The sequence below is a fragment of the Macaca mulatta genome, chromosome 1, assembly GCF_049350105.2.
Source record: "Macaca mulatta isolate MMU2019108-1 chromosome 1, T2T-MMU8v2.0, whole genome shotgun sequence".
Classification (NCBI taxonomy): domain Eukaryota; kingdom Metazoa; phylum Chordata; class Mammalia; order Primates; family Cercopithecidae; genus Macaca; species Macaca mulatta.
In genome coordinates, this window is record NC_133406.1 from 239,010,096 (window position 1) to 239,036,275 (window position 26,180).

Below are 26,180 nucleotides of genomic sequence, written 5' to 3' on the forward strand. Positions count from 1 at the left end.
GAAAGTCCCGGTCGGATTCCGGAAGCCGGCCACGCTTTCCGCGCAGGCGCAAACTGCTCCCAAAGTAGGAGTCGCTCCGCTCGGCGCCCCGATGCTTGCGTCATCAGCCCGCGCCGAAGTCGGAAGTGCAGCCCACGGCGCTGTTTCTTCCGGAGTCCTGGATCTGAGCAAGCGCTGTCTTATGCGTCATCATCCCGCGCAGGCACAGGAAGTGCCACACAGAGGGAACCCCTGTCGTTGTCTCGAATTCTGGGCCGGAGGCCGGCTATTGTGTCATGATTACGCGCCAATACAGGAAGTGACGATACTCCTGGCGCGCGCCGGTAGCTGTTTCTTCTCTGGCTCCGGGACCGGCGGCAGCGGCGGCGGCGTAGGGGTGAGTTCCGATTGGGCAGACCAGGTGTGGGAGCGCGGCGAGAACTGCGCACCGAGGTCTTTCTTCCGAGCAGGCCTCGGAGCGGGGCGGACCTGGGCCCGGGGGCGAGCGATACCCTGGCTTCCGCGGACAGTCTCATCCCGCACCGAACTTCGGGTGGTGGAGGCGGCGGGCCCAAACGCTCTCTGGAGCCAACGTCTGCCAGGCTGAACCTCAAGTGTGCGTGACTGCACCCAAGGAGATAGCCCACTGCCCGGGTCAGGTGGCCTTGTTCGCGAGCACATCTCGGAGCGTCTCCCCGGTCTCAAGGTGCAGCTGTCCAGTGTGCTAGTGGCTTCACGTAGTCCATGTGGTCCTTCTAGCAGATTCTGACAGTAAAAGCAGTGTTTGATGAGTGGCAGGTCATGAGTTAAGAGCCTTTAAACGGACGATCTTTAATCCGCGATCGATACTGTCACGTAGGTCGTGTTATTCTGGTTGTACAGAAGACTAAACTGAGGTGAATTACGTTACCTAAGACCATGCAAGAATGACAGAAACGAGATTTGATTTCAAGCGGTCATTTTTCAGAACGCTTTTTTGTCGCCCATGCTACAGTGCAGTGACTGTTCACAAGCGCACTTCAGCCTGGAACTCCTGGGCTCAATCGGTCCTCCTATCTCAAGCTTGCAGAGTACCTAGAACTACAGGCCCTCGGGCGCTTGCCACCTTGCCCCTGGCTTACAACTTATCCTTCTTTTTTCTTCCTTTTTTTTTTTTTTTTTTTTTTTTTTTTTTTTTTTTTTTTTTTTTTTTAGATAGGGTCTTGTGCAGTGACGGGGCCTTGGCTCACTGGAACCTCCGCCTTTCGGATTCAAGCGATTCTTCTGCCTCAGCCTCCTGAGTAGCTGGGATTACAGGCACCTGCCACCACGCCCAGCTAAGTTTTGTATTTTTAGTAGAGACAGGGGTTTCGCCGTGTTGGCCAGGCTGGTCTTGAACTCCTGACTTTGTGATCCACCTGCCTCAGCCTACAACTTTTTTTTTTTTTTTAACCAAGTCTTACTTTGTCATCCAGGCTGGAGTGCAGTGGCGCAGTCTTGGCTCACCGCAGCCTTGACCTCTCTGATTCGAGTGATCCTCCTGCTTCTGCTCCCTAAGTAACAGAATACAGGCACGCGCCACCACACTCAACTAATTTTTGTGTTTTCTGTAGAGACGAGGTTTTGCCATGTTGCGCAGGCTGGTCTTGAACTCCTGAGCTCAAGTGATCCATCCGCCTTGGCCTCCCAAAGTGCTAGGGTTACTGTCTTGAGCCACTGCGCCAGGCCACAACTTCTTATTCTTAATGAGGATTTATTCTGAATGCCCAAAAGTGACTAGGTTCAAGTGTTCAGAAACAACAGAGCACCATAGCTTGCTGTGTCCTGATGTAGGCTGAATTATTTTTCTTTTTGCAGTGTTTTAACTCAAATGGGTGATGAAAAGGACTCTTGGAAAGTGAAAACTTTAGATGAAATTCTTCAGGAAAAGAAACGAAGGAAGGAACAAGAGGAGAAAGCAGAGATAAAACGCTTAAAAAATGTAAGCCATATTTTTTAAGTAAGTGGTTTTCTTAAAGGAGATTTAATTTCTTTGCCCTCATTTTTCCATTAGAACAACGCTTCTTCGGTGAAGTTCTTTTGTACTTCCAAATGTCACAGGTGAGCCCAAAATCTATTACAAAAATTAACAAAAACATTTAAATATTCAGTTGACATTAAAGGCGGATTTAACACACTAAAGCTGTATCTAGATTGAGCATACATGGAGAATAAAATATTTTGAATGTTAAGTCATTAGCAAAACTGGACTAATTTTTCTCATTTCATCATTAGTACATTCATAATACTATCTCTAAGTATTTTTAATATAGTGGGAACTTGCCTTGAAATTAATATAAATATTTTACATCTTTCTTGGTTTGCATAGTAATGTACTCGGTAAACCTTTTCAGGAATTTGGTAAGAGGCATTGGCAAAGTACCTCTTTTGCTAAGATTTGTAGCATCATTTGAGATGTTTGTGAGTACAGGCATACCTTGTTGTATTAGACTTCACTTTATCGTGCTTCACAGATTTTGTAATTTTTCCAAGTTAAAGGTGTATAGCAAACTCTGCATTGCGCGTTTTTGCAATAGCATGTGCTCACTATGTTAGAGTTTTTAAATTTTTTTTTTTTTTTTTTTTTTGAGACGGAGTCTTGCTCTGTCGCCCAGGGTGGAGTACGGTGGCGCAATCTCGGCTCACTGCAAGCTCTGCCTCCCAGGTTCACACCGTTCTCCTACCTCAGCCTCCAGAATAGCTGGGACTACAGACACCCGCCAAATTTTTTGTATTTTTAGTAGATACGGGGTTTCTCTGTGGTCTCAATCTCCTGACCTTGTGATCCGCCTGCCTCGGCCTCCCAAAGTGCTGGGATTACAGGCATGAGCCACCATGCCCGGCCGAGTTTTCTTATTTATTTATTTATTTTGAGATGGAGTCTCGCTGTGTTGCCCAGGCTGGAGTGCAGTGGCGCGATCTCGGCTCACTGCAAGCTCCACCTCCCGGGTTCATGCCATTCTCCTGCCTCAGCCTCCTGAGTAGCTGGGACTACAGGCACCCACCAATATATCCAGCTGATTTTTTGTATTTTTTACTAGAGATGGGGTCTCACCGTGTTAGCCAGGATGGTCTCAATCTCCTGACCTTGTGATCCGCCTGCCTCGGCCTCCCAAAGTGCTGGGATTATAGGCATAAGCCATCACACCCAGCATTTTTTGTTTTTTTTTTTCCTGAGACAAGTCTTGCTCCATTGCCCAGGCTGGAGTGCAGTGGTGTGATCTCGGCTCATTGCCACCTCCGCCTCCTGGGTTCAAACGATTCTCCTGTCTCAGCCTCCCAAGTAGTTGGGACTACAGGTGCCTGCCACCATGCTCGACTAATTTTTGTGTTTTTAGTAGAGTTGGGCTTTCACTTTGTTGATCAGGCTGGTCTCGAACTCCTGACCTCAGGTTATCCACCTGCCTCAGAGTCCCAAAGTGCTGGGATTACAGGCGTGAGCCACCATGCCCGGCCTAAACCAAACTTTTATATGCATTGGGAAACCAAAAATTTGTGTGACTCACTTTATTGTGGTGGTCTGGAGCCAAACCCAGAATATCTCCAAGGTATGCCTCTACTATATGAGGTATCACAAAGTATTTGGTTTGTAGGATACGTCTTAAGACTCATTTTTGGCTCATATAAGCAACTAACATACTTGGCATAGAGTCTAATGTCTCTTGTCATATATGCTATTTTTTAATTTCTCAGGTTTCAGAGTACAGAGAGTTGTAATTTTTTTGTTTGTTTGTTTTGTTTTGTTTTTTGAGACGGAGTCTCGCTCTGTCACCCAGGCTGGAGTGCAGTGGCCGGATCTCTGCTCACTGCAAGCTCCGCCTCCGGGGTTTATGCCATTCTCCTGCCTCAGCCTCCCAAGTAGCTGGGACTACAGACGCCCGCCACCTCGCCTGGCTAGTTTTTTGTATTTTTTAGTAGAGACGGGGTTTCACCGTGTTAGCCAGGATGGTCTCAATCTCCTGACCTCGTGATCCGCCTGCCTCGGCCTCCCAAAGTGCTGGGATTACAGGCGTGAGCCACTGTGCCCGGCTGAGAGTTGTAATTTTAATGTGATGCGATTTGAGTGAAAGTTTTTTGTTTTTTTTTTTGTCCCGAGACAGAGTCTAGCTCTGTCGCCCAGGCTGGAGTGCAGTGGTGTGATCTCGGCTCACTGCAATGTTCACTTCCCGGGTTGAAGCCGTTCTCCTGCCTCAGCCTCCGAGTAGCTGGACTTACTGGCACTGCCACCACGCCCAGCTAATTTTTGTATTTTTAGTAGAGACAGGGTTTCACTGTGTTGTCCAGGCTGGTCTCGAGCTCCTGACCTCGTGATCAGCCTGCCTCGGCCTCCCAAAGTGCTCGGATTACAAGTGTGAGCCACCGTGCCCGGCCACAAGTTGTTTATATTTTATAACACTGGCTCATTCAGAGTATATATGAAAGTTTGTTTTTGGATGTTGTCCAGGTTTGATTATTATTAAAAATACTTCTATCTATGAAGGAAAAAAAGGTATAAAGAAAATGATTAGCTTTATCTTTGCTTCTTAGTCTGATGACCGGGATTCCAAGCGGGATTCCCTTGAGGAGGGGGAGCTGAGAGATCACCGCATGGAGATCACAATAAGGAACTCCCCATATAGAAGAGAAGACTCCATGGAAGACAGGTGAGCGGATGCAGAGGTGCAAGAGCAAGCTGCGCACAGCGTGGCCTTGCAGGTCCTTCCTAGGGTTACTGTGACAACTGCCTGCTGTTGTAACTACTGAGGGGTACTCTGGTTTTTTTGAGACAGAGTCTCAGAGTCTCGCTCTGTTGCCCGCCTGGGCTGGAGTGCAGTGGTGCGATCTCCCCTCACTGCAAGCTCCGCCTTCTGGGTTCACACCATTCTCCTGCCTCACCCTCCCGAGTAGCTGGGACCGTCACCTCGCCCGGCTAATTTTCTGTATTTTTAGTAGAAATGGGGTTTCACCATGTCAAGCAGGATGGTCTCAATCTCCTGACCTTGTGATCACCAGACTCAGCCTCCCAAAATGCTGGGATTCCAGGCTTGAGCCACCTTGCCTGGCCGAGGTGTACTCTTTTCTAGAGTTACTGTGACAGGGTGTGCTGTTGTAACTGTTGAGGTTTGCTCTTTCCTAGGGTTACTGTGACACAGCATAACTATTGAGGTTTTTATGTCACAGTTGTGACTGACTCTCATGTGTTGTCTGTGGCCCTCCACACCCTTGCCCCTTCTTCCTGTAAAGAACTTTGCCATGTGTTACAATGATTAATAAAATTTACTATATAGGATTTTGCACAGGCCAGGTGCGGTGGCTCACGCCTGTAATCTCAGCACTTTTGGAGGCCAAGGTGGGCTGATCACCTGAGGTCAGGAGTTGGAGACCAGTCTGACCAACATGGTGAAACCCCGTCTTAAAAGGAAAAAAAGGCCGGACACGGTGGCTCATGCCTATAATCCCATCACTTTGGGAGGCCGAGGAAGGCAGATCACGAGGTCAGGAGATCGAGACCATCCTGGCTAACACAGTGAAACCCTGTCTTTACTAAAAATAGAAAAAATTAGCCGGGTGTGGTGGCGGCGCCTGTAGTCCTGTAGCTACTCGGGAGGCTGAGGCAGGAGAATGGCGTGATCCCAGGAGGCGGAGCTTGCAGTGAGCCGAGATGACGCTACTGTACTCCAGCCTGGGCGACAGAGTGAGACTCCGTCTCAAAAAAAAAAGACGCCTAAAGTTGGAGAGTTACTGTAATTTTTTAAATGATGTTTCAGCTTCGTTCCTATCTGAATCCTGCGTTTTTCTGGGTTGAAGAAATCTCATAATAGCCTCATGTTTCTTTGCACTTTCTCAAGCGTGACACAGTGCTGTTGTGTTTTATTTCAGAGGAGAGGAAGATGATTCTTTGGCCATCAAACCACCCCAGCAAATGTCTCGGAAAGAAAAAGCTCATCACAGAAAAGATGAAAAGAGAAAAGAGAAACGTAGGCATCGTAGCCATTCAGCAGAAGGGGGTACAAAAGCATTTACTTTCTTTGACATCATGTTCAAGTGCTGTTTCTTTCCTGTTCTTACTCTTCTGCCTTCCCCAGAGCACCACTGAAAAACTAGAGAGAGCAAACTCTGGCCGACAGCATGAGTGTGTCCCAGACCATTCAGGAGGGCTAGTCCTTTTTTCCTCTGGGGTTTTCTCTCCCCCGTTATATTGTTTGGGAGCAGTTTGTTTACATTTAAAATGCCCTTAATTCAACAAGTGTAGGAGGAAAACACCCCCAACATGGGTATTTGGTCAAGTCCAGAGAATGGGTTTGGCTTGAGCAGTTGTTTGATCTCATACCAACATGAGGAGGTTCTTACAGGTGTTAGGAAAATTGGACCTGGAGCCTGATTTAAATCTCATTATTATAAATACATTTGATGCCGGGCGCGGTGGCTCAAGCCTGTAATCCCAGCACTTTGGGAGGCCGAGACGGGCGGATCACGAGGTCAGGAGATCGAGACCATCCTGGCTAACATGGTGAAACCCCATCTCTACTAAAAAATACAAAAAACTAGCCGGGCGAGGTGGCGGGCGCCTGTAGTCCCAGCTACTCGGGAGGCTGAGGCAGGAGAATGGCATAAACCTGGGAGACGGAGCTTGCAGTGAGCTGAGATCCGGCCACTGTACTCCAGCCTGGGTGACAGAGCGAGACTCCGTCTCAAAAAAAATAAATAAATAAATAAATACATTTGATAAATTAATGTGGCTTCATTGCACGGTGTAGAAGCCTGCTGATAGCAAAGCTTTTTTCTGTAGTCTTTACGAATAGTGATTTTTTTTTATTATAAAACTAATAATTGGCCGGGCGCGGTAGCTCAAGCCTGTAATCCCAGCACTTTGGGAGGCCGAGACGGGCGGATCACGAGGTCAGGAGATCGAGACCATCCTGGCTAACACAGTGAAACCCCGCCTCTACTAAAAAATACAAAAAACTAGCCGGGCAAGGTGGCGGGCGCCTGTAGTCCCAGCTACTCGGGAGGCTGAGGCAGGAGAATGGCGTAAACCCGGGGGGCGGAGCTTGCAGTGAGCTGAGATCCGGCCACTGCACTCCAGCCTGGGTGACAGAGCGAGACTCCGTCTCAAAAAAAAAAGAAAAAAAAAAAAAAAAAAAAAACTAATAATCATAGTTTATTCAGCGTAGAAAATTTTTAAAAGATGAATAATACGACCACGCACAGTGACTCATGCCTGTAATCCCAGCACTTTGGAAGGCTGAGGCGGGCAGATCATGAGGTCAGGAGATTGAGACCATCCTGGCTAACACGGTGAAACCTCGTCTCTACTAAAAAATACAAAAAATTAGCCAGGCGTGGTGGCGGCGCTTGTAGTCCCAGCTACTTAGGAGGCTGAGGCAGGAGAATGGCGTGAACCTGGGAGGCGGAGCTTGCAGTGAGCAGATAACGCACCACTGCACTCCAGCCTGGGCGACAGAGCGAGACTCCCTCTCAAAAAAAAAAAAAAAAAGATGAATATTACAATTCTGCTCTTCTGTGATAGCAGAATTGTTTTTCGTTTTTCTTCTTTCTTTGTAATTACATGCTTGTTGCAGATAGTTTTCTATTTTCAAAGTTTTTTATTTAACATAAAATCATGATTATTTGGCTGGGTGCAGTGGCCCAGGCCTGTAATCCCAGCACTTTGGGAGGACAAGGACGGAGGATCGTTTGATCCCAGGAGTTCAAGACCAGCCTGGCTGATACAGGGAGACCCTGTCTCTTTAAAAAAAAAAAAAAAAAAAAAAAAAAAAAATGATTGTTACTTAACGTTAGCATCATTATTTAAATATTTAATGTTCTTGATTCAATTTCATTTTCATGTGGGTTTTTTTTTTTTTTTTTTGAGACGGAGTCTCACTCTTTCATCCAGGCTGGAGTGCAGTGGTGTGATTTTGGCTCGCCGCAACCTCCGCCTCCCAGATTCAAGCGATTCTCCTGCCTCAGCCTCCTTTAGTAGCTGGGATTACAGGCGCCCACCACCATGCCCGGCTAATTTTTGTATTTTTAATACAGACAGGGTTTCACCATGTTGGCCAGGCTGGTCTTGAACTCCTGACCTCAGGTGATCCGCCCGCCCCAGCCTCCCAAAGTGCTGGGATTACACGCATGAGCCACCATGCCTGGCCTCATGTGAAATTTTTGAAGTGAGATTTCTTTGCATGACTCATTATTTCTCATTAGGGAAGCACGCTAGAGTGAAAGAAAAAGAAAGAGAGCACGAACGTCGGAAACGACATCGAGAAGAACAGGATAAAGCTCGCCGGGAATGGGAAAGACAGAAGAGAAGGGAAATGGCAAGGGAGCATTCCAGGAGAGAAAGGTGAGCGGGCTGGGTCAGTTGAGGACTTTAATGAAAGGGTTGTGGTGGTGTGTCCCGTCACAGCAATGAAGAAGAATTTGGCAATAGAAGTCACATTTGGTGCAGAAGTGGTAGATAGAAACAGCACAGTGAACACTGGACGAGGCTGACCAAGAGAACTGTCCTGAGGGAGTGAGTTTTTACTGCATCTGGAAGTCAAGAACGGGGGTAATTTGATTGAGGGAAGACAATGAAGGGATCAGAAATCTGCACGTCCGGCTGGGTGCGGTGGCTCACTTTATCCCAGCACTTTAGGAGGCTGAGGTGGGAGGATCCCTCGAGCCTGGATGGTCAAGGCTGCAGTAAGCCGTGATTGCGCTACTGCACTCCAGCCTGGTTGACAGAGTGAGACTCTGTCTCAAAAAAAAAGAAGAAGGGGGATCCCAAAAACCTTGAAACAGTCTGGAAATCGGGACACTGGACTCCTAGGACTCCTGGGCATTAGTCTGTATGTTCGTTCCCCTTTATAAGCTCAGATTCATAAGAAAGAACATCGGTGTAGCCCCGCATCTGTTTTATGAACCAGGAAAAGGCTACAGGCCAGGTGCAAGCAGGCCCATCTCTGCCTTGAGAGTGAGTCCAGAGAAAGCTTGCAAGCTGCTTCAGGAAGGGTGAGGGCGTGGGTGGCCCTTCCACTTCAGACTGGCTTTCAGCAGCCAGGGCTGGGTGCACAGCATGTAAAGATGATGAAAGGGCACTGGTTCTTGTTGATGCCAAAGAGTGTGGGAGACACTGAGGCCCAGAGGTCAAGGTCCGAGACCACTTGGGGGTGGGCAAGGTTTCAGTTGGCCAAGTTCCTGTTAGTGTATGAAACATTCACGTATGCCAAGCCCTGTGCCAGACACCAAGTGTGCCTTGTCCCACGAGAGTGGAGCTTGGGATAGAAGTGTGGAGGTTGGTAGATGAAATTTGGGCTGTCATTGATTTCCCAGAAGGGATAGACGGGAGAGTGAAGGAGCGAAAAGTGTTGGGGGCAGACTTGTGGGTAGGGCCAGTTGAGATCAGCCAATCCAGAACTGGGTGTGGTAGCATATGCTACTTGGGAGGCCAAGGCCAGAGGACTGCATGAGGCCAGCCTGGGCAACGTAGGGAAACCTGTCTCTGACAAAAAACAAACTGATAAGGATAATCTGAGAAGCACCGATGCTTGAAGAACTGCTGACTGTGGGTGAAAGTAGTAAGAATCTGACCTTCTGACCTTCTGGCCTGAGAGCTGCTCCCTCTACTGCCTCCACTCTGCACTTGGGAAGCACGGAGGTTCCGCTGGGACAGGGCAGCCGCAGGACCTGCAGTTTCCTTGCTGCCTTGGAAGGGGTTACTCCATTTAGAGCAGTGGGCAACCTTGACTCCTAGGAAGCCAAGGTTGAAAATTAAAATAGGCTTATGGGAAAGAATAGGGGTGGCCATAAGCTATGAGGGAGATAGATTTCACAGACAACCAGACAGGCCTCGATGGTAACAACTAAAGGGAAAACTTAGAATCCAGAACTGCTACAAATGGATCATCTAAAATACAAAGAAGTATGACAGTGTGACCCGTATTGAAGAAGATCATCAGTAGAAACTGTCTGAGTGTCCAGATGTTGAATTTAGTAAAGGCTTGGAAACAGCCTGTCTATGGAGCAGCAGAAATTATCCATTCTGAAGAACAGAGAGAAAAAACAAGAAAAATGAACAGAGCCTCAGAAACCTGTGGTACAACATCTGCTGTGCCGAAACACGTCCAATGGGGGTTCCAGGAGAGAGGAAATACATTTTTTACAGTAATGGTTAAAAACTTCCCAAATTTGAATTTAAAAAAAAATCTGCACATTGAAGAGCGCAGGAAGTTTGAACTAGAATAAATACAAAGTCACATCATAGTCAAACTGGCGAAAGCCAAAGACAAAATGTTGAAAAGCCTCAGAGAAGAATGACCAATCCCATGAAAGTGGAGCTTCAATACCGCCAGCCGCTGACTTCTTAGAAACAATGGAGGCCAGAAGGCAGTGGAGTGGCGCACTCAAACTGCTCAAAGAGAAGAACCGTCAGCCAGGAATCAAAACGGTTCTACCCAAGTGAAACGGAATGAAAGACAGCATTCCCTGAGAAGCAAAGACTGGTGAAATTCATTGTTGGCGAGACCTGCCTTAAAGGAAATACTAAAGGAAGACCTTCAAGTTGAATGGAAATGACACCAGACGGTAACTTGAATCCTCAGGAAGGAAGGACAGGCGCTGCAGATAGCAAGTGTAGGTTGACATCAATATCCTATAAATATCTCTCCTCATATGTTAGGTTTTACTGGAACTACGGTTGTATAAAATAATTACACGGTGTTGTCATGGCATATAACACAAATGAACTGCACAAAGAAGAGAGAATGAAGCTGTATTACAACAGCTTTATATTTTACTGGAATTCAGCTAGTATTGTGAGGCATACTGTGATCTCTAGAGCAGCCACTAAGAAAACAACTTTTTAGAAATTACAGATAACAGATTAAAATGGTATGGTATGCTAAACATATGTAATTTAAAATCATAAAGGGAAGAATAAAAAAGACACGGAGCAAAGCAAAAACAGTAAATCCAAGCATGTGTGTAATTACATGACATGTGAAAGGTCTGTGCCCCAAACAGACAGGGCCGATTATCAGATAGAAAAACAAGATCTAACTGTATGCTGTCTCCTAGAGAACGGGAAAAGGGGCAGTGTAGAAACATTAGCTCTCATAGGAGAGCTTGAATGGCTGTACTCATACCAGATAAAACATATGTTAAGAAATATTAGAAACCACCCTGGCCAACATGGTGAAACCCCATCTCTACTAAAAATACAAAAATCAACTGGGTGCGGTGGCGCATGCCTGTAATCCCAGCTCCTCGGGAGGCGCAGTTATGAGAATCACTTGAACTAGTGAGATGGAGCTTGCAGTGAGCTGAGATTGTGCCACTGCACTCCAGTCTGGGCGACAGAGCAAGACCCTGTCTCAAAAAAAAAAAAAGCTAGAAACAACAAGGAGCAAGGACTTCACAGCCACAAAAAGGCCATTGCAGCAGGAAGAAGCAGCAGTGACACGTGCGAATGCATCTAACCACAGAGCCCAAAATCCGTGAAGCAAACACTGATCGAATGGAAAGAAATCCATCATTTATTAATTAGAGTTGGAAATGTCAGCCGGGCACAGTGGCTCGTGCCTGCAAACCCAGCACTTTGGGAGGCCAAGGTGGGCAGATCATCTGAGGTCAGGAGCTCGAGACCAGCCTGGCCAACATGGTAAAACCCCATCTCTACTAAAAGTGCAAAAATTAGCCAAGGATGCTGGCGGGCACCTGTAACACCAGCTACTCGGGAGGCTGAGGCAGGCGAATTGCTTGAACCTGGGAGGAGGAGGTTGCAGTGAGCCGAGATTGTGCCATTGCACTACAAAAGAATTAAATTAGAAATTAACAACAGAAAGAAACCTGGGGAAATCTTCAAACGTTAGGAAATCTAACAACACGATTCTGAATAACCCATGGCTCATAGAAATAATTATAAGGAAAACAAAATATTTTGGAGTAAATAAAATTGAAAACAATGTGGCCAGGCGCAGTGGCTCACGCCTGTAATCCCAACACTTAGGGAGGCCGAGGTAGGCAGATCATGAGGTCAGATCAAGACCATCCTGGCTAGCACAGTGAAACCCTGTCTCTACTAAAAATACAAAAAATTAGCCGGGCGTAGTGGCAGGCAGCTGTAGTCCCAGCCACTCAGGAGGCTGAGGCAGGAGAATGGCGTGAACCCGGGAGGCGGAGCTTGCAGTGAGTAGAGATCAGGCCACTGCACTGCAGCCTGGGTGACAAAGTAAGACTCTGTCAAGAAAAAAAAAGAAAAGAAAGTGTCAAAATTTAGAGATGCAGCTACAGCAATGCTTAGAGAAGGCACTTACATCAAAAAAGGTTATTACATTAACCAAGGCTTTCTTCACCCGAAGAGATGAGAAGGAAGGAAAGCAGCAGACCCTGCCGTGCAGAAGCTGTAGACACGGCAGAACAGTCGCCCGGAGTGCTGGGTCCTGGACTACAGGTGCCCATGAGGAACGGGGTTGGTGATGGAAATGCCGAAAACTGGCTCGTGGTGACTGATGGTTGCAGAACTTCATCAATTTGCTAGAAATCATTGGATTCAGTGGTCGAATTTTATTTGTCAGCTTTTACTTTGAAGTAGTTTAGGATTCACGAGAATTTGAAAGTAGCACCTGGAATCCTGGAAGGCTCCATCCAGCCTCCTCCAGCGGTGACATCCGATGTAGACCAGCGTTGGCACAGTACTGTGCACTGCTAGACTGGAGGCCTTTTTCCATTGTTCCCATTTCTTAGGTGTGTTCATTTCTCTGTGTGTATAGTGATACTTTTTTTTTTTTTTTTTTGGAGACAGAGTCTCGCTCTGTCGCCCAGGCTGGAGTGCAGTGGCCGGATCTCAGCTCACTGCAAGCTCCGCCTCCCGGGTCTACGCCATTCTCCTGCCTCAGCCTCCCGAGTAGCTGGGACTACAGGCGCCCGCCACCTCGCCAGGCTAGTTTTTTGTATTTTTTAGTAGAGACGGGGTTTCACTGTGTTAGCCAGGATGGTCTCGATCTCCTGACCTCATGATCCGCCCGTCTCGGCCTCCCAAAGTGCTGGGATTACAGGCTTGAGCCACTGCGCCCGGCCGATACTTTTTTCTAAAAGCGTATTTTTCATATTATATCTGGGCTTAACTCTAGAAGAACACGAAAAATTGATTCTCACGGATCAATGTTAGTTATTTGGCTGCTTTATGATGCAGCCAACTGCAGATACTCGGTCACTCATAGCTCCTACATTCCCAATGACGCCTTTTTAGGGAGCTTCCCCTGCCCCTCCCTTATCACGTTCGTGCCCACATAGGTGGGAAGTGGTCTGGGGTCCATGTGCCCAGACAATCCATTGAGTCACGGTCAGCACCGGGGCCTTGGCCTGAGTCTGTGGCCTCATCCCCACTATTCCTAACAGGCTTTTCTGCAGGGAGTTTTTTTTTGTTTTGTTTTGTTTTGTTTTGTTTTGTTTTTAGCCTGTGCAGATTTATCTCATAGTTAATTTGGGTTTAAATTTGGTTGTCATACATACTGAAGGAAATGCTCTGTTTTAGAGCTGCTAAACAGAAATATGCCAGAACCAGTGGGGTGTCTTTTTGTTTGTTTTTCGAGACAAGGTCTCACTCCTGGTCAAGCAGTCCTCTCACCTCGGCCTCCTGAGTAGTTGGGATCAGCGGTGCACACCACCGTGCCCAGCTAGTTTTCTGATTTTTGTAGAGACGGGGTTTCACTACATCTCCCAGACTACTCGTGTGACTCACTGGGGACAGAGCTCTCAGAATGTGTATATTGGCGGGCAAAGTGGCTCATGCCTGTAATCGCAGCACTGTGGGAGGCAGAGGCAGGAGGATCACTTGAGGCCAGGAGTTCAAGACCCTATCTCTACTAAAAATGCAAAAATTAGCCTTGTGTGGTAACACACGCCTGTAATTCCAGCAACTCGGGTGGATGAGACACGAGAATCGCTTGAACCCAGGAGGCGGAGGCTGCAGTGAGCCGAGATCGTGCCACCGCACTCCAGCCTGGGCAACTGAGTAAGACGCTGTCTCAAAAAAAAAAAAAAAAGAAAAGCGGTCAGGCGCGGTGGCTCACACCTGTAATCCCAGCACTTTGAAAGGCTGAGGCGGGTGGATCATGTGTCAGGAGATCGCGACCATTCTGGTCAACACGGCAAAACCCCGTCTCTACTAAAAATGCGAAAATTAGCTGGGAGTGGTGGGCACCTGTAGTCCCAGCTACTCGGGAGGCTGAGGCAGGAGAATCGCTGGGACCCGGAAGGCGGAGGTTGCCGAGATTGCGCCACCGCACTCCAGCCTGGGGGACAGAGCGAGACTCCGTCCCAAAAAAAAAGGAAAGTAAAAGAAAAACTCTCCGTGTATCGAACTGCATAGAAAGCCAGTTGACAAATTTGGGCAAAAACGCGATAGCAAGCTCTCTGTTTAGAGGGAATGATGGCGTGTGCCTCTTCCAGGGACCGCCTGGAGCAGTTAGAAAGGAAGCGGGAGCGGGAGCGCAAGATGCGGGAGCAGCAGAAGGAGCAGCGGGAGCAGAAGGAGCGCGAGCGGCGGGCGGAGGAGCGGCGCAAGGAGCGGGAGGCCCGCAGGGAAGGTAGGCGGCGCGGCGGCGGCTGCGCTCGGCGGACGCGTGTCTGCTGCCCCCTGGTGTCGGGCACTTGCTCTCACAGGCGGGTGCTTGGTCCCTGTGCTCGGTTTTGCCCCCGCCTTTTTTTGGGAGAGTTTTGCTCTTGTCACCCAAATTGAAGTGCAATGGCGCGATCTCGGCTCCCTGCAACCTCTGCCTCCTGGGTTCACGTGATTCTGCCTCAGCCTCCCGAGTAGCAGGGATGACAGGCACCCGCCACCATGTTCAGCTCATTTTTTGTATTTTTAGTAGAGACAGGGTTTCACCATGTTGACCAGGCTTGTCTCGAACTCTAGACCTCAAGTGATCCACCTGCCTCGGCCTCCCAAAGTGTTGGGATCACAGGCCTGCCCCTGCCTTTTTATTTTTTTTTAAGACGGAGTCTCGCTCTGTCACCCAAGCTGGAGCCCCGTGGTACTATCTCGGCTCACTGCAACCTCCGCCTCCAGGGTTCAAGCAATCCTCCTGCCTCAGCCTGTGGAGTAGCTGGGTTTACAGGCGCCCGCCAGCACGCCCAGCTAATTTTTTATTTTTCGTGGAGACAGGGTTTCGCCATTTTGGCCAGGCTGGTCGCAAACTCCTGACATCAAGTGATCCGCCTGCCTCTACCTCTCCAAGTGCTAGGATTACAGGCATGAGCCACCGCAGCTGGCCACCCCTTCCTTTTTTATTTCCCCAGTTTTTAGAAACTGTGATAAAACATGTATATTGTAAAATGTACCATCTTCACTATTTCAAGTGTAGAATTCAGTGGTATTAATGCATTCACAGTGTTGTGCAACCATCTATCCACAGAACTCTCTTCTTGTAGAATTAACACCATCCCCATCAAACAGCAACTTCCTGTCCCCAGTCCCGGCACCCACCATCCCACTTTCTTTCAGTTTGGCTGCTCGGGAATGGAATCGCAGTCATTGTCCTTTTGTGACCAGCTCACTCAGCAAAGTCCTCGGGGCGTCGTGCTGTGGTGGGGGTCGGCGGGCCCTTCCTTCTGCACCCTTGGAGGAGGAGGAGGAGGCGGCGGTGGCAGCCAGCCGCTTCACCGGGCTTTGTTACCTCTTGGCCTTACTGCCTCCCCCTCATTTTCCACATAATTGTCTTGTGTTCAGTTGAGTTTTTGGTAGAGAAATGTTTAAATTCCTCTCTCATTTATGTTTTATATCTCTCGACTTTCTGATTACAGTAACGATTACACTGAACATCCTGCAGTTATAATGCACTAGTTCGAATTGAATGCCAAGTTAACTGCAGTAAAATACAAAAACTTGACTCGAGGAGTGTATATTCAGGGCAACTTAAATCTATGCTCCCAGGCTGCAGCCCTTTGAAATAAAAACACAATGAAGAAAACAAAAAACAAACTGCTTCTTTAGCAGTTCCACTCCCACTTCCTGTCGACATAACTAGATCACATTTATACATTGTCCATAAATGATGACATCTTTATGCATTGTCCATAAACTTAATAATCCCTTTTTAAATGCATTAGCCTGTTAAACTATGTAGAAAACAAAAAGTGGAGTTAAAAATCATTGTCACAACAATGCTTTTTGATTAATAATTGCTGCTTTTTAAATGTGTTAATCTTTTAAGTTATATAGAAGATAAAAAGTAGAGTTCTAAAACACTGTTACAATAACATGAGCTTTTATAGTTACCCACGTCCTCACCTTAATGGAGATCTTTATTTCTTCACCCAGCTTCCGGTTTCTGTCTCGCGTCCTTTCGTTACACCCCACACAACTCCCTGGAGCTTATTCTTCAGGGCAGGTCTAGGTCTAGCAGTAATGAACTCCCTCTGCTTTTGTTTATCTGGGAATATCCTCATTTCTGTCTCACCTTCGAAGGAAAGTTGCTGGATACGTGGTTCTTGGTTGATAATTTTTTTGTTGTTTTGAGACAGAGTCTTGTTCGGTTGTCCAGGATGGAGTGCAGTGGAGCAATCATAGCTCACTGCAACCTCGAACTCCTGGGCACAAGTAATCTTCCCACCTCAGCCTCCCACGTGGCTGGGACGACAGGCATGTGGCACCACACTCGGCTCATTTTTCAGTAGAAACAAGGTCTCCCTGTATTGCCCAGGCTGCTCTTGAATTCCTGGGCTCAAGGAACCCTCATGCCTAGCTGACAGTTTTTCCTTTTCACTTACAATATTTCAGCCCATTGTCTTCTGGCCTCCAAAGTTTCTGGTGAGAAATCTGATGATCTTATTGAGGATCCCTTGGATGCTTTTAAGATTCTCTTTGGCTTTGGCTTTCAACTGTTTAATAATGGGTTTTCGTGTGGGTCTCTTGATTTCATTCTACCTGGAGTTCATTGAGCCTCTCTAATGTTTATATTCATGTTTTTCATCAAATGTGGGGTGTTTTAAGTAATTCTTCAGATACCCTCTCTGTTCCTCTCCTGCTTCCTGGACTCCCACGGATCTGTTGGGGTCCCCGAGGCCCCTGAGCACTGCTCACTTTTCTTCAGTCTCTTCTGCTTTTTCCTCAGACAACGTGATTTTATTGTTGTATCTTCAGGCTCACCAATTATTTCCTCTGCCTGCTCCATCTGCTTGTGAGTTTCTATTGTGAATATTTACTTTTTAGTGTTTATTGTGAATATGTACTTATTAGCTCTGGAATTTCTCTCTGGTTTCTCGTTGAATCTTCTGTCTCTGTTGATATTTCCGGTGTGTTCACGCGTCATTTTCTTGACTTTCTCCACATCTTCCTTTTGTTCTCTGAGGAACTGAAGGTTAAGACAGTTCGTTAAGTCTTCGTCTGGGACATCTACCATCAGGTGATTTTCAGGAACGGTGTCTTGTTGGCTTATTTTTTTTCCCTCTGAATGGGACATACTCTCCTATTTCTTTGTTTCTCTTGTGTTTTTCTTAGTCAAAAAAATGGACATTTGAATCTCATGATGCGATTCTTCCTGGTCACCACTCAAGGCTGTGCACGTGCTGGTTTGGTCGTGCTGGGCTGTGTCTGGGGTCGGCCTGTTGTGGAAACTCGGGCTCTTCAGGGGTCTTTTCCGAGCCTGTGCCTTTCCCTGGTCATGTGCAGACACTCTAACGTTCCCGTCAATACAGCTGTTTTTAATGTTCTTGTCCTGAGGTGTCTGCCTCCTAAAGGGGGAAAAGAGAGAAATGAAGGGGGCAAAGGGGGATGTGGCATTCATGCCCTGGAAGTACCTTCAGCCTGGGGGACAGCCGTGGCTGCTGCCTCTTCATGCCTCTGGGGTGGGACGCACAGTCATCACACCGACCTCGGGTGTGCGTGTCCGTCTGCCCACCTCGATCCGTCTACCCACGTGTGTCCGTCTGCCCTCCTGGGTCTGGCGAGCTGCATGCAGGCTGCTGCCTGCCACGGGGGGAGTGGGGTGGGAGCCACTAAATGTGTGAAGAGGTGACGTTGATTCATGAATCACAATTTACTCGCCAAGATTTCCCCTGAAGTTGCAAACCTTCAATAGACTACAGAGCACTTCGGTAGTTGCACAGGACTGATCCTGTGAAGCAACTGCTATCTAGGTGGGGAGACTGATTCCCAGCGCTTCCTACTCCATCTTTCCAGAATCTTCTCCCGCCCCTTCCTTTTTGACCAGTGAAGATCAGTCTAGAAGGTCCACCTGGGTCCTTGGGCTCACGGCCTCCAGGTTGGAGCTTTTTCTCCTTGGGCTTCTTAGCCTCTGACCCCGATGCCGTCAGCACTGTGTGTGCGCTGTGGGTGTGTCTGCCAGGTGTGGGTGTGGGAGACGAGGCAGCTGTGCCCAGGTGGGGCCTTTTGAGGAAGGCAGTGTTGCTAGTGCCATCTCCCTCTCTGCCCTGCACGCCAGTGTCCGCACATCACCGAACGATGAGAGAGGACTACGGCGACAAAGTGAAAGCCAGCCACTGGAGTCGAAGCCCGCCGCGGCCGCCACGGGAGCGGTTCGAGTTGGGAGACAGCCGGAAGCCAGGTGAGGCCAGGCCGGCGCCTGCGCAGAAGGCAGCACAGTGTGAGTCTTTTCTGGGGGATGTTTGGCATAAATTTGTAAGATTCATGTAATGAAAGCCCAGCTAAGTAATGTCTTCAGAAGAAAATGATAGATGTGCTGGCTGAAGTCCTCTCGTGTTGTGAGAGAGACCGTGAGTGTCTGTGTGCGACCAGGACACAGGACGTGTGTTTATCCGCTGGGACCTTTGCCACTGGCCCCATTAAGGAAGTGACTTCCAGCATCTGTGGATAAGCTGGTTTCTTACCAAGCGAAGTTAATCATGCGAAAGGCACTAGTTTTGGGGTGGTGTTACCTTGTTTGTTTAAAAAGCATTTCCCCAAATTCACTTTTAATGGTTTATTTCATAAGTAAAAGAAGAGAAAATGGAAGAAAGAGACCTGCTGTCCGACTTACAGGACATCAGCGACAGCGAGAGGAAGACCAGCTCAGCCGAGTCCTCATCAGGTACCTGGAACCGCCTGGCCAAGGCCTTGACCGCTGCTGCCAGGAAGGCCCAAGTTCACCCTCCGCTCTGCTGTCTTTCTACAGCGGAATCAGGCTCAGGTTCTGAGGAGGAAGAGGAGGAGGAGGAAGAGGAGGAGGAGGAAGGAAGCACCAGTGAAGAATCAGAGGAGGAGGAGGAGGAGGAGGAAGAGGAGGAAGAGGAGACCGGCAGCAACTCTGAGGAGGCGTCAGAGCAGTCTGCCGGTGAGTCACCACGATGACTGTGTGAGGTGTTGTGACTTCACTGTAGTGTTAGAAACTGCAGAGAAATAGCTGGTGGGCGGGGGAGTTGAAACTCCCTTCTATCTAGGACTTTCTCAGGACACCTCCACATCGATTCTTTTGTTTGTTTTTTGAGACGGAATCTTGCTCTGTTGCCCAGGCTGGAGTGCAATGGCACGATCTCGGCTCACTGCAACCTCCGCCTCTCGGGTTCAAGTGATCCCTCCTGCCTCATCCTCCCAAGTAGCTGGGACTACAGGCGTGGGCCACCATACCCGGCTAATTTTTATATTTTTAGTCGAGTCAGGGTTTCACCATGTTGGCTAGGCTGGTCTCGAACTCCTGACCTCAGGTGATCCACCCGCCTCGGCCTCCCAAAGTGCTGGGATTACAGGTGTGAGCCACCGCGTCCGGCCTCAGTGTCGATTCTTGGGAACACTTGTTGCTTAGCTGAAGCGGAGCCCGCATCCTGCCTGTGATAGCACTCACCCCAGTGCCGGTCTGAGCAGACGCCTCCTTTCTCTTGCAGAAGAAGTAAGTGAGGAAGAAATGAGTGAAGATGAAGAACGAGAAAATGAAAACCACCTCTTGGTTGGTAAGAGGCCTCCCTGGAGACAGAGCACCCTCCTTGTCTGTCTCCAAGTGCAGCGGCCCTCTCTTAAGACGGCCGGTCCTGCAAGGCATGGGGCACGCCAGGGGCCGGGAGGCTGCCTGATTCATTGGCCGCTCCAGTCTGTGCCGGTGGGGCCCGAGTTCCTCAGTGAGGCACAGTGCTAACCAAGGACGTCCCGTGTGCCCAGCAGGGCCGAGGAGCTGGGAAGCCCAGGCCCAGTTCCCCACAGGGGAGGCCAGTCAGATGGTGGCTCGGCCTGTCCCTGCAGAGTGGAGGCCTGCCCTGGCCTCCGGCCGGCAGTGAGGCTGTGTCTTCCGCCTGGGGGACATGGATCCAGGCGTGTCCCCCGCAGGACACCGCGTACCTCCTCCCAGCTCAGCATCTGGGGGCTTTTTCAGTCGAGCCCGCCAGCGCTCCTAGGCCTCAGTGCCCTGGGTCCAGGGGGCGAGAGCCCAGCACCAGCACCTCCCAGCAGGACACAGGGCAGCCCTGCCACATGCTTCATGTCCCCGGGGCAGGAGGAGGTTCGTGATCTTTGCTTGTCTTAGCTTCATAATTAGGTTCACCTTTTCCAGTTCCAGAGTCACGGTTTGACCGAGATTCCGGGGAAAGTGAAGAAGCAGAGGAAGAAGTGGGTGAGGGGACGCCGCAGAGCAGCGCCCTGACAGAGGGCGACTACGTGCCCGACTCCCCGGCCCTGTCACCCATCGAGCTCAAGCAGGAGCTGCCCAAGTACCTGCCGGCCCTGCAGGTCAGGCCCTCCCCTCGCCCCGGGCCGCTCGCTGTCTGCATTGGCAGTTGGAGTTACCGCAGGGGCTGAGCGAAGCCTGGCCCCGTGTTGGCGTCTGTCTCCTCACAGGGCTGCTGGGCCCACCGGGGCAGCGAGGGGCAGGCACAGCCGCTGGCCCCTCGTGCTTCTGGGTCCCGCCTCTTTCTCGTGCTGGACGGAACTGGGTGGACAGGGAGGTGCCCGCAGCTTGGAAGGCAGGCAGCCTGGGCGTGCGGCTGCCCTGCTGTCACTGCCACCTGAGCTATGTCCTCCTCCGCACTGGAGAACAGTGCCCTCCAGTTGACCCCTGCGTGGGTGGGTTATGTAGGCACCAAGGCCTTGTTACCAGCATCTGTGCAGGGCTTGGATGGTGGCTGCAGGAGTCAGTGTAGATGTGTGTGGCCAGAAGCCTTTTGTTCAGGCAGCTATCAATGAGGCAGGATATTGCTTGGAGCGATTAGGAAGGGACAGGCCTGAGAAGGTGCCAGTGGCCTCGGGGGCCTAGGAGACCGGCAGGGACTCGGCCCCTCCGTGGTGCCTGTGGGTGGAGAGGTTCTCTCTGGCACATGCGGCCTCTGTCGACTGCTCTATGCATTGTGAGCGCCTCTGCCCCTTAGTGTTCCTGAGCATGGGCGTTGGGCCACAGGCCACCCCGAGTATGTGACATCCGGCCTGGGCACCGGCCCCAAGGTACACCCAGGGGGAGGTGCCCTGGCATGGGGCGCCGTGCTGCACCTGGCAGGTAGTGCCCGTCCTCAGTGTCATCCTGGTACAAGCAGGGGACACACCCAGTTTGACAGGAACACTCTCTGGATGGCCTTTTTTTTTGGAGACTGGGTCTGGCTCTGTCACCCAGGCTGGAGTGGAGTGGCTTAATCATAGCTCACTGCAGCCTACACCTCCCAGGCTCAGACAATCCTCCCATCTCAGCCTCCTGAGTAGCTAGAACTACAGGCGCAATCTACCATGCCTGGCTAAGTTTTTAATTTTGTAGAACACAGTTTTGGCCGGGCACAGTGGCTCACGCCCATAATCCCAACACTTTGGGAGGCCGAGGTGGTGGGTGGATCATGAGGTCAGGAGTTTGAGACCAGCCTGACCAACATGGTGAAACCCCATCTCTACTAAAAATACAAAAATTAGGCCGGAAGCGGTGGCTCAAGCCTGTAATCCCAGCACTTTGGGAGGCCGAGACGGGTGGATCACGAAGTCAGGAGATCGAGACCATCCTGGCTAACACGGTGAAACCCCGTCTCTACTAAAAATACAAAAAACTAGCTGGGCGAGGTGGTGGGCGCCTGTAGTCCCAGCTACTTGGGAGGCTGAGGCAGGAGAATGGCGTGAACCCGGGAGGCGGAGCTTGCAGTGAGCTAAGATCTGGCCACTGCACTCCAGCCTGGGCAACGGAGCGAGACTCCGTCTCAAAAAGAAAAAAAAATACAAAAATTAGCCAGGCATGGTGGCGCGTGCCTGTAATCCCAGCTACTCAGGAGGCTGAGGCAGGAGAATCGCTTGAACCCAGGAGGTGGAGCTTGCAGTGAGCCGAGATCTCGCCATTGCACTCCAGCCTGGGTAACAGAGCGAGACTCCATCTCAAAAAAGAAAAAAGAAAAGAAAACAGAGTCTTGCTGTGTTGGCGAGGCTGGTCTTGAACTCCTAGGCTCAAGCAATCCTCCTGCCTTGCCCTCCCGAAGTGCTGGAGTTACAGGCCTGAGCCCTCACACCCGGCTGGGATGGCCTTTTGTTCACACTGGTTTTGTTTCATAATAAAGTGTCACATGGTCTTGCAAGGAAACAGACTTTGAGAACTGAGCTGCTCCTGGCCCTACCCCCTGCCCAGTCCCACAGCTCTGCCCTGCACCCGCCCTGCGCCAGGTGTGCCGTGCCCGTGGACGCAGCCGCCCTCCTTCCAGCTGGCATGGCCACTGAGACCTCACATAGCCGCTCCCTCCCCAGGGCTGCCGGAGCGTCGAGGAGTTCCAGTGCCTGAACAGGATCGAGGAGGGCACCTATGGAGTGGTCTACAGAGCAAAAGATAAGAAAACAGGTGGGTGGAGTCCCGGCTCACCCCACAAAGACAAGGGGAAGTGGGGCAAGGCCTGGCCGCCCGAGAGGTCCTGCCTCACCTGAGCAGCTACTGGAGGTTGGACCTCTCAGCGTCTCTAGAAGCCAGAGGTCAGCCTGGCCCTGGGGCTTTGCCACTCCCTCGCAGTAGCAGGTGGCCTGCCCCACAGGGCTGAGACCCAGCGCGTGGAGTGGTCTGCGCCAGGGCTGGTCTGCAGGTTTGCATTCCCAGCGTCCCGCCCAGCAGGTGTGTGAGCCGGGGACTCTTGGGGAGTCAGCCACTGGGATCCCAGGTAAGGCCAGCTCTGTTGGGGAAGTTGACATGGAGTCAGTGTGGCCGCTGGGATCCCAGGTGGCTGTAGGTGGCTGTGGGTGTCCGTGGTGCGTTGAGAGTGTGGAAGCCGTTGGTCCGTTGGTGTTGCCATGACTTCGGCTGGGCGTTCTCCTGGTGCCCACGTGCCGCCACCTAGAACGAGACCCCCCTCTGTGAAATGCACTTTGGGCACTGCCTGTGATCCTCACTGAGCAAGTCCACAAAACCACTGTTGGTGCCGTGATTTTGAGAATGCCTCTCAGTGCCGTCTGTTTTCTTCACAGATGAAATTGTGGCTCTGAAGCGGCTGAAGATGGAGAAGGAGAAGGAGGGCTTCCCTATCACGTCGCTGAGGGAGATCAACACCATCCTCAAGGCCCAGCATCCCAACATCGTCACCGTTAGAGTGAGCATGGCCCCACCACGCACAGCCCCGGGTAGAAGGCTTTTCCCACGGCCCCATGTTGTCCTGGTGCTGTCCTGAGGCCAGGTGCTTCCCTGCGCTTAGCGGAGCCCTTCACAGACCACACAGAAGGAAGCATTCGCCCCCCGGGTGGCACTGGAGGTCCTACTGTCCCTCAGCATCTGCACCCGGGTTCAGGTGGTGGCAGGGGTTGGGGGGCCCTGAGGTGCCCACAGAGCCATGCCCTGCAGGAGATCGTGGTGGGCAGCAACATGGACAAGATCTACATCGTGATGAACTACGTGGAGCACGACCTCAAGAGCCTGATGGAGACCATGAAGCAGCCCTTCCTGCCAGGTACAGCCCCAGGCCTCTTGGCACACAAGCGGGAGCAGTGTCCTGGTCACCCCCGCGGTGACACTGCTGCAGGGAGGGCCAGCTGCATCCACAGGGAAAGCCCTGAGAAGCCTCTGTTGCTGCTGAGGCGAGTGGGCCACCCTGAATGCCCTGGGCTGGGGGCGGTCGGGTCCACATGGGAGCCTGTCTCCCTCCCTCCCAGGGGAGGTGAAGACCCTGATGATTCAGCTGCTGCGGGGGGTGAAGCACCTGCACGACAACTGGATCCTGCACCGTGACCTCAAGACGTCCAACTTGCTGCTGAGCCACGCCGGCATCCTCAAGGTGAGCCTCCCCCACCACCCACCGAGCGGCCCATCCCGGGGAGACCTGCCCGGGCCCATCCACAGCCGCCCATCTGTCCTTGCAGGTGGGTGACTTCGGGTTGGCGCGGGAGTACGGATCTCCTCTGAAGGCCTACACCCCGGTCGTGGTGACCCTGTGGTACCGCGCCCCAGAGCTGCTGCTTGGTGCCAAGGTGAGTCCTGGGCATCTGAGAGCCTCCCCTGCCCCCCATGCAGTCTCCCACAGCTCCGCGGGCCCTGGCCCTCCTGAGCTCCTCTCCTGTCCTCGCAGGAATACTCCACGGCCGTCGACATGTGGTCGGTGGGCTGCATCTTCGGGGAGCTGCTGACTCAGAAGCCTCTGTTCCCAGGGAAGTCGGACATCGATCAGATCAACAAAGTGTTCAAGGTGGGTCTGGGCCCCGCTGCAGTTGTGCTGTGGGGTTGTGGAGGAGCCTCAGGAATGGGGCTGGGGGGCACACAGGTGCTGGGTTGAGATGGGGACCGGGGCCACCGAGAGCCCTCCTGGTGGTTTGTCTTCTCTACTGGGACACAGGTGCCAACACCATGGGCCACGTGGCGTGGCTGTTGAAACGCCTCTGTCTTTCAGGACCTGGGGACCCCCAGTGAAAAAATCTGGCCCGGCTACAACGAGCTCCCCGCAGTGAAGAAGATGACCTTCAGCGAGTACCCCTACAACAACCTCCGCAAGCGCTTTGGGGCCCTGCTCTCAGACCAGGGCTTCGACCTCATGAACAAGTGAGCCCCGTGCAGCCGGGCAGCGGGAGGTCCCAAGCCATAGTGGTGGCTTCCCGGTCCCAGGCCCACCTGCTGGCTCAGCACTTTCCAGAACTGTTCTGGTGCCTGGTGCCCCATGCCCTGAGCCCTGTCCCAACACAGCCCATCTCTGGGGGACCCAGTGGAGCACTCGAGCACCTCCTGGGCCTCTGGTCCTCTCCCCCCAGGTTCCTGACCTACTTTCCCGGGAGAAGGATCAGCGCTGAGGATGGCCTCAAGCACGAGTATTTCCGCGAGACCCCCCTCCCCATCGATCCTTCCATGTTCCCCACGTGGCCCGCCAAGAGTGAGCAGCAGCGTGTGAAGCGGGGCACCAGCCCGAGGCCCCCTGAGGGAGGCCTGGGCTATAGCCAGCTGGTGAGGGGCCTGGCTGGTGGGGCGTGCCCAGAGGTGGGGCTGGCTTGGGCAGGGTCCTCACGGTAGCCGACTCGTCCTAGGGTGACGACGACCTGAAGGAGACGGGCTTCCACCTTACCACCACGAACCAGGGGGCCTCAGCCGCGGGCCCCGGCTTCAGCCTCAAGTTCTGAAGGTCACAGTAGACCCCGTCATGGGGAGAACTCAGCCGGGACCACAGGCGCGGCTACTGCGGCTGGAGCTGCCATGAGACTCAGAACTCCTCATCTTATTTCGTGTTCCACGTTTTGTTTTTGTATTTTGGTTTGTAAATTTGTAGAATTAAATCATTTTCCTTGTTGTGGAGGAAAGAGCTGTGTTTTCAGGTCTCCCTGACTTGCCCAGGGAGGAGAGGGTGGGCATCTGCGGGCACCTACTTGGGGCAGCACAAACCCCCACACGCCCTGTCCCACTCTGGACACACCGGGCTGGCTGGGCCGTGATTTGGAGCAGGTGGGGGTCGGGTCGATTGTTTCATCTTTGGAGCTGGAGACCTGTTTCTGTGTTGGGATGAGTGATGCTTTCCTGCCCCAACTCGCTCGTCCAGACCAGCCCTGTCCACACAGGCCCCCGGCCCCCAACCCCCAGCCCCAGGTATTCTGGCAGCCTCAGCAGGTTTTTATACAGGGTTGTTACGAGTTTTAAAATGTATTAAAATATTCTTGGAGGAAAGCTCCCCGTGTTCTTCTTTCAGTAGCCCGGGACCGTGTGTGGGAGGGGAGTCGCAGACCACCAGGCTCTAGGGGAAGAGGGTGGGGTGGGTGGCTGTGGCCTCTGACCCCACGTGGGCCAGTCTCTTCCCCAGGCAGGAGGGGTGCTCCTATCTCCGGGGGGCCTCCACTCTGGCAAGGTGGTCCCCCACCCTGTGCC

The 26,180-nt window shown here is 51.3% G+C and overlaps 1 protein-coding gene across 41 annotated transcripts; it reads left to right on the top strand.

Moving 5' to 3' along the window:
• Positions 1–296: 296 nt before the first annotated feature.
• CDK11B (cyclin dependent kinase 11B) lies at positions 297–25,982 on the top strand. Of its 41 annotated transcripts, none has more exons than XM_077979435.1 (23): positions 297–685; positions 1,174–1,294; positions 1,816–1,939; positions 2,012–2,058; positions 4,525–4,640; positions 5,857–5,984; positions 8,188–8,326; positions 14,416–14,552; positions 18,408–18,530; positions 18,918–19,013; positions 19,098–19,256; positions 19,804–19,869; positions 20,463–20,638; positions 22,613–22,703; positions 22,891–23,013; positions 23,318–23,439; positions 23,688–23,793; positions 23,996–24,117; positions 24,203–24,310; positions 24,409–24,525; positions 24,727–24,875; positions 25,082–25,271; positions 25,352–25,982. In XM_077979435.1, the coding sequence occupies exons 4-23, from the start codon at positions 2,050–2,052 to the stop codon at positions 25,442–25,444; spliced, it is 2,370 nt and encodes a 789-aa protein (XP_077835561.1). In that variant the 5' UTR covers positions 297–685; positions 1,174–1,294; positions 1,816–1,939; positions 2,012–2,049; the 3' UTR covers positions 25,445–25,982. The 41 variants fall into 41 exon arrangements, with proteins under 41 accessions (XP_077835561.1, XP_077835551.1, XP_077835685.1 ...); XM_077979425.1 differs by having other exon boundaries at positions 297–376; XM_077979559.1 differs by lacking the exon at positions 22,891–23,013.
• Positions 25,983–26,180: the final 198 nt, after the last annotated feature.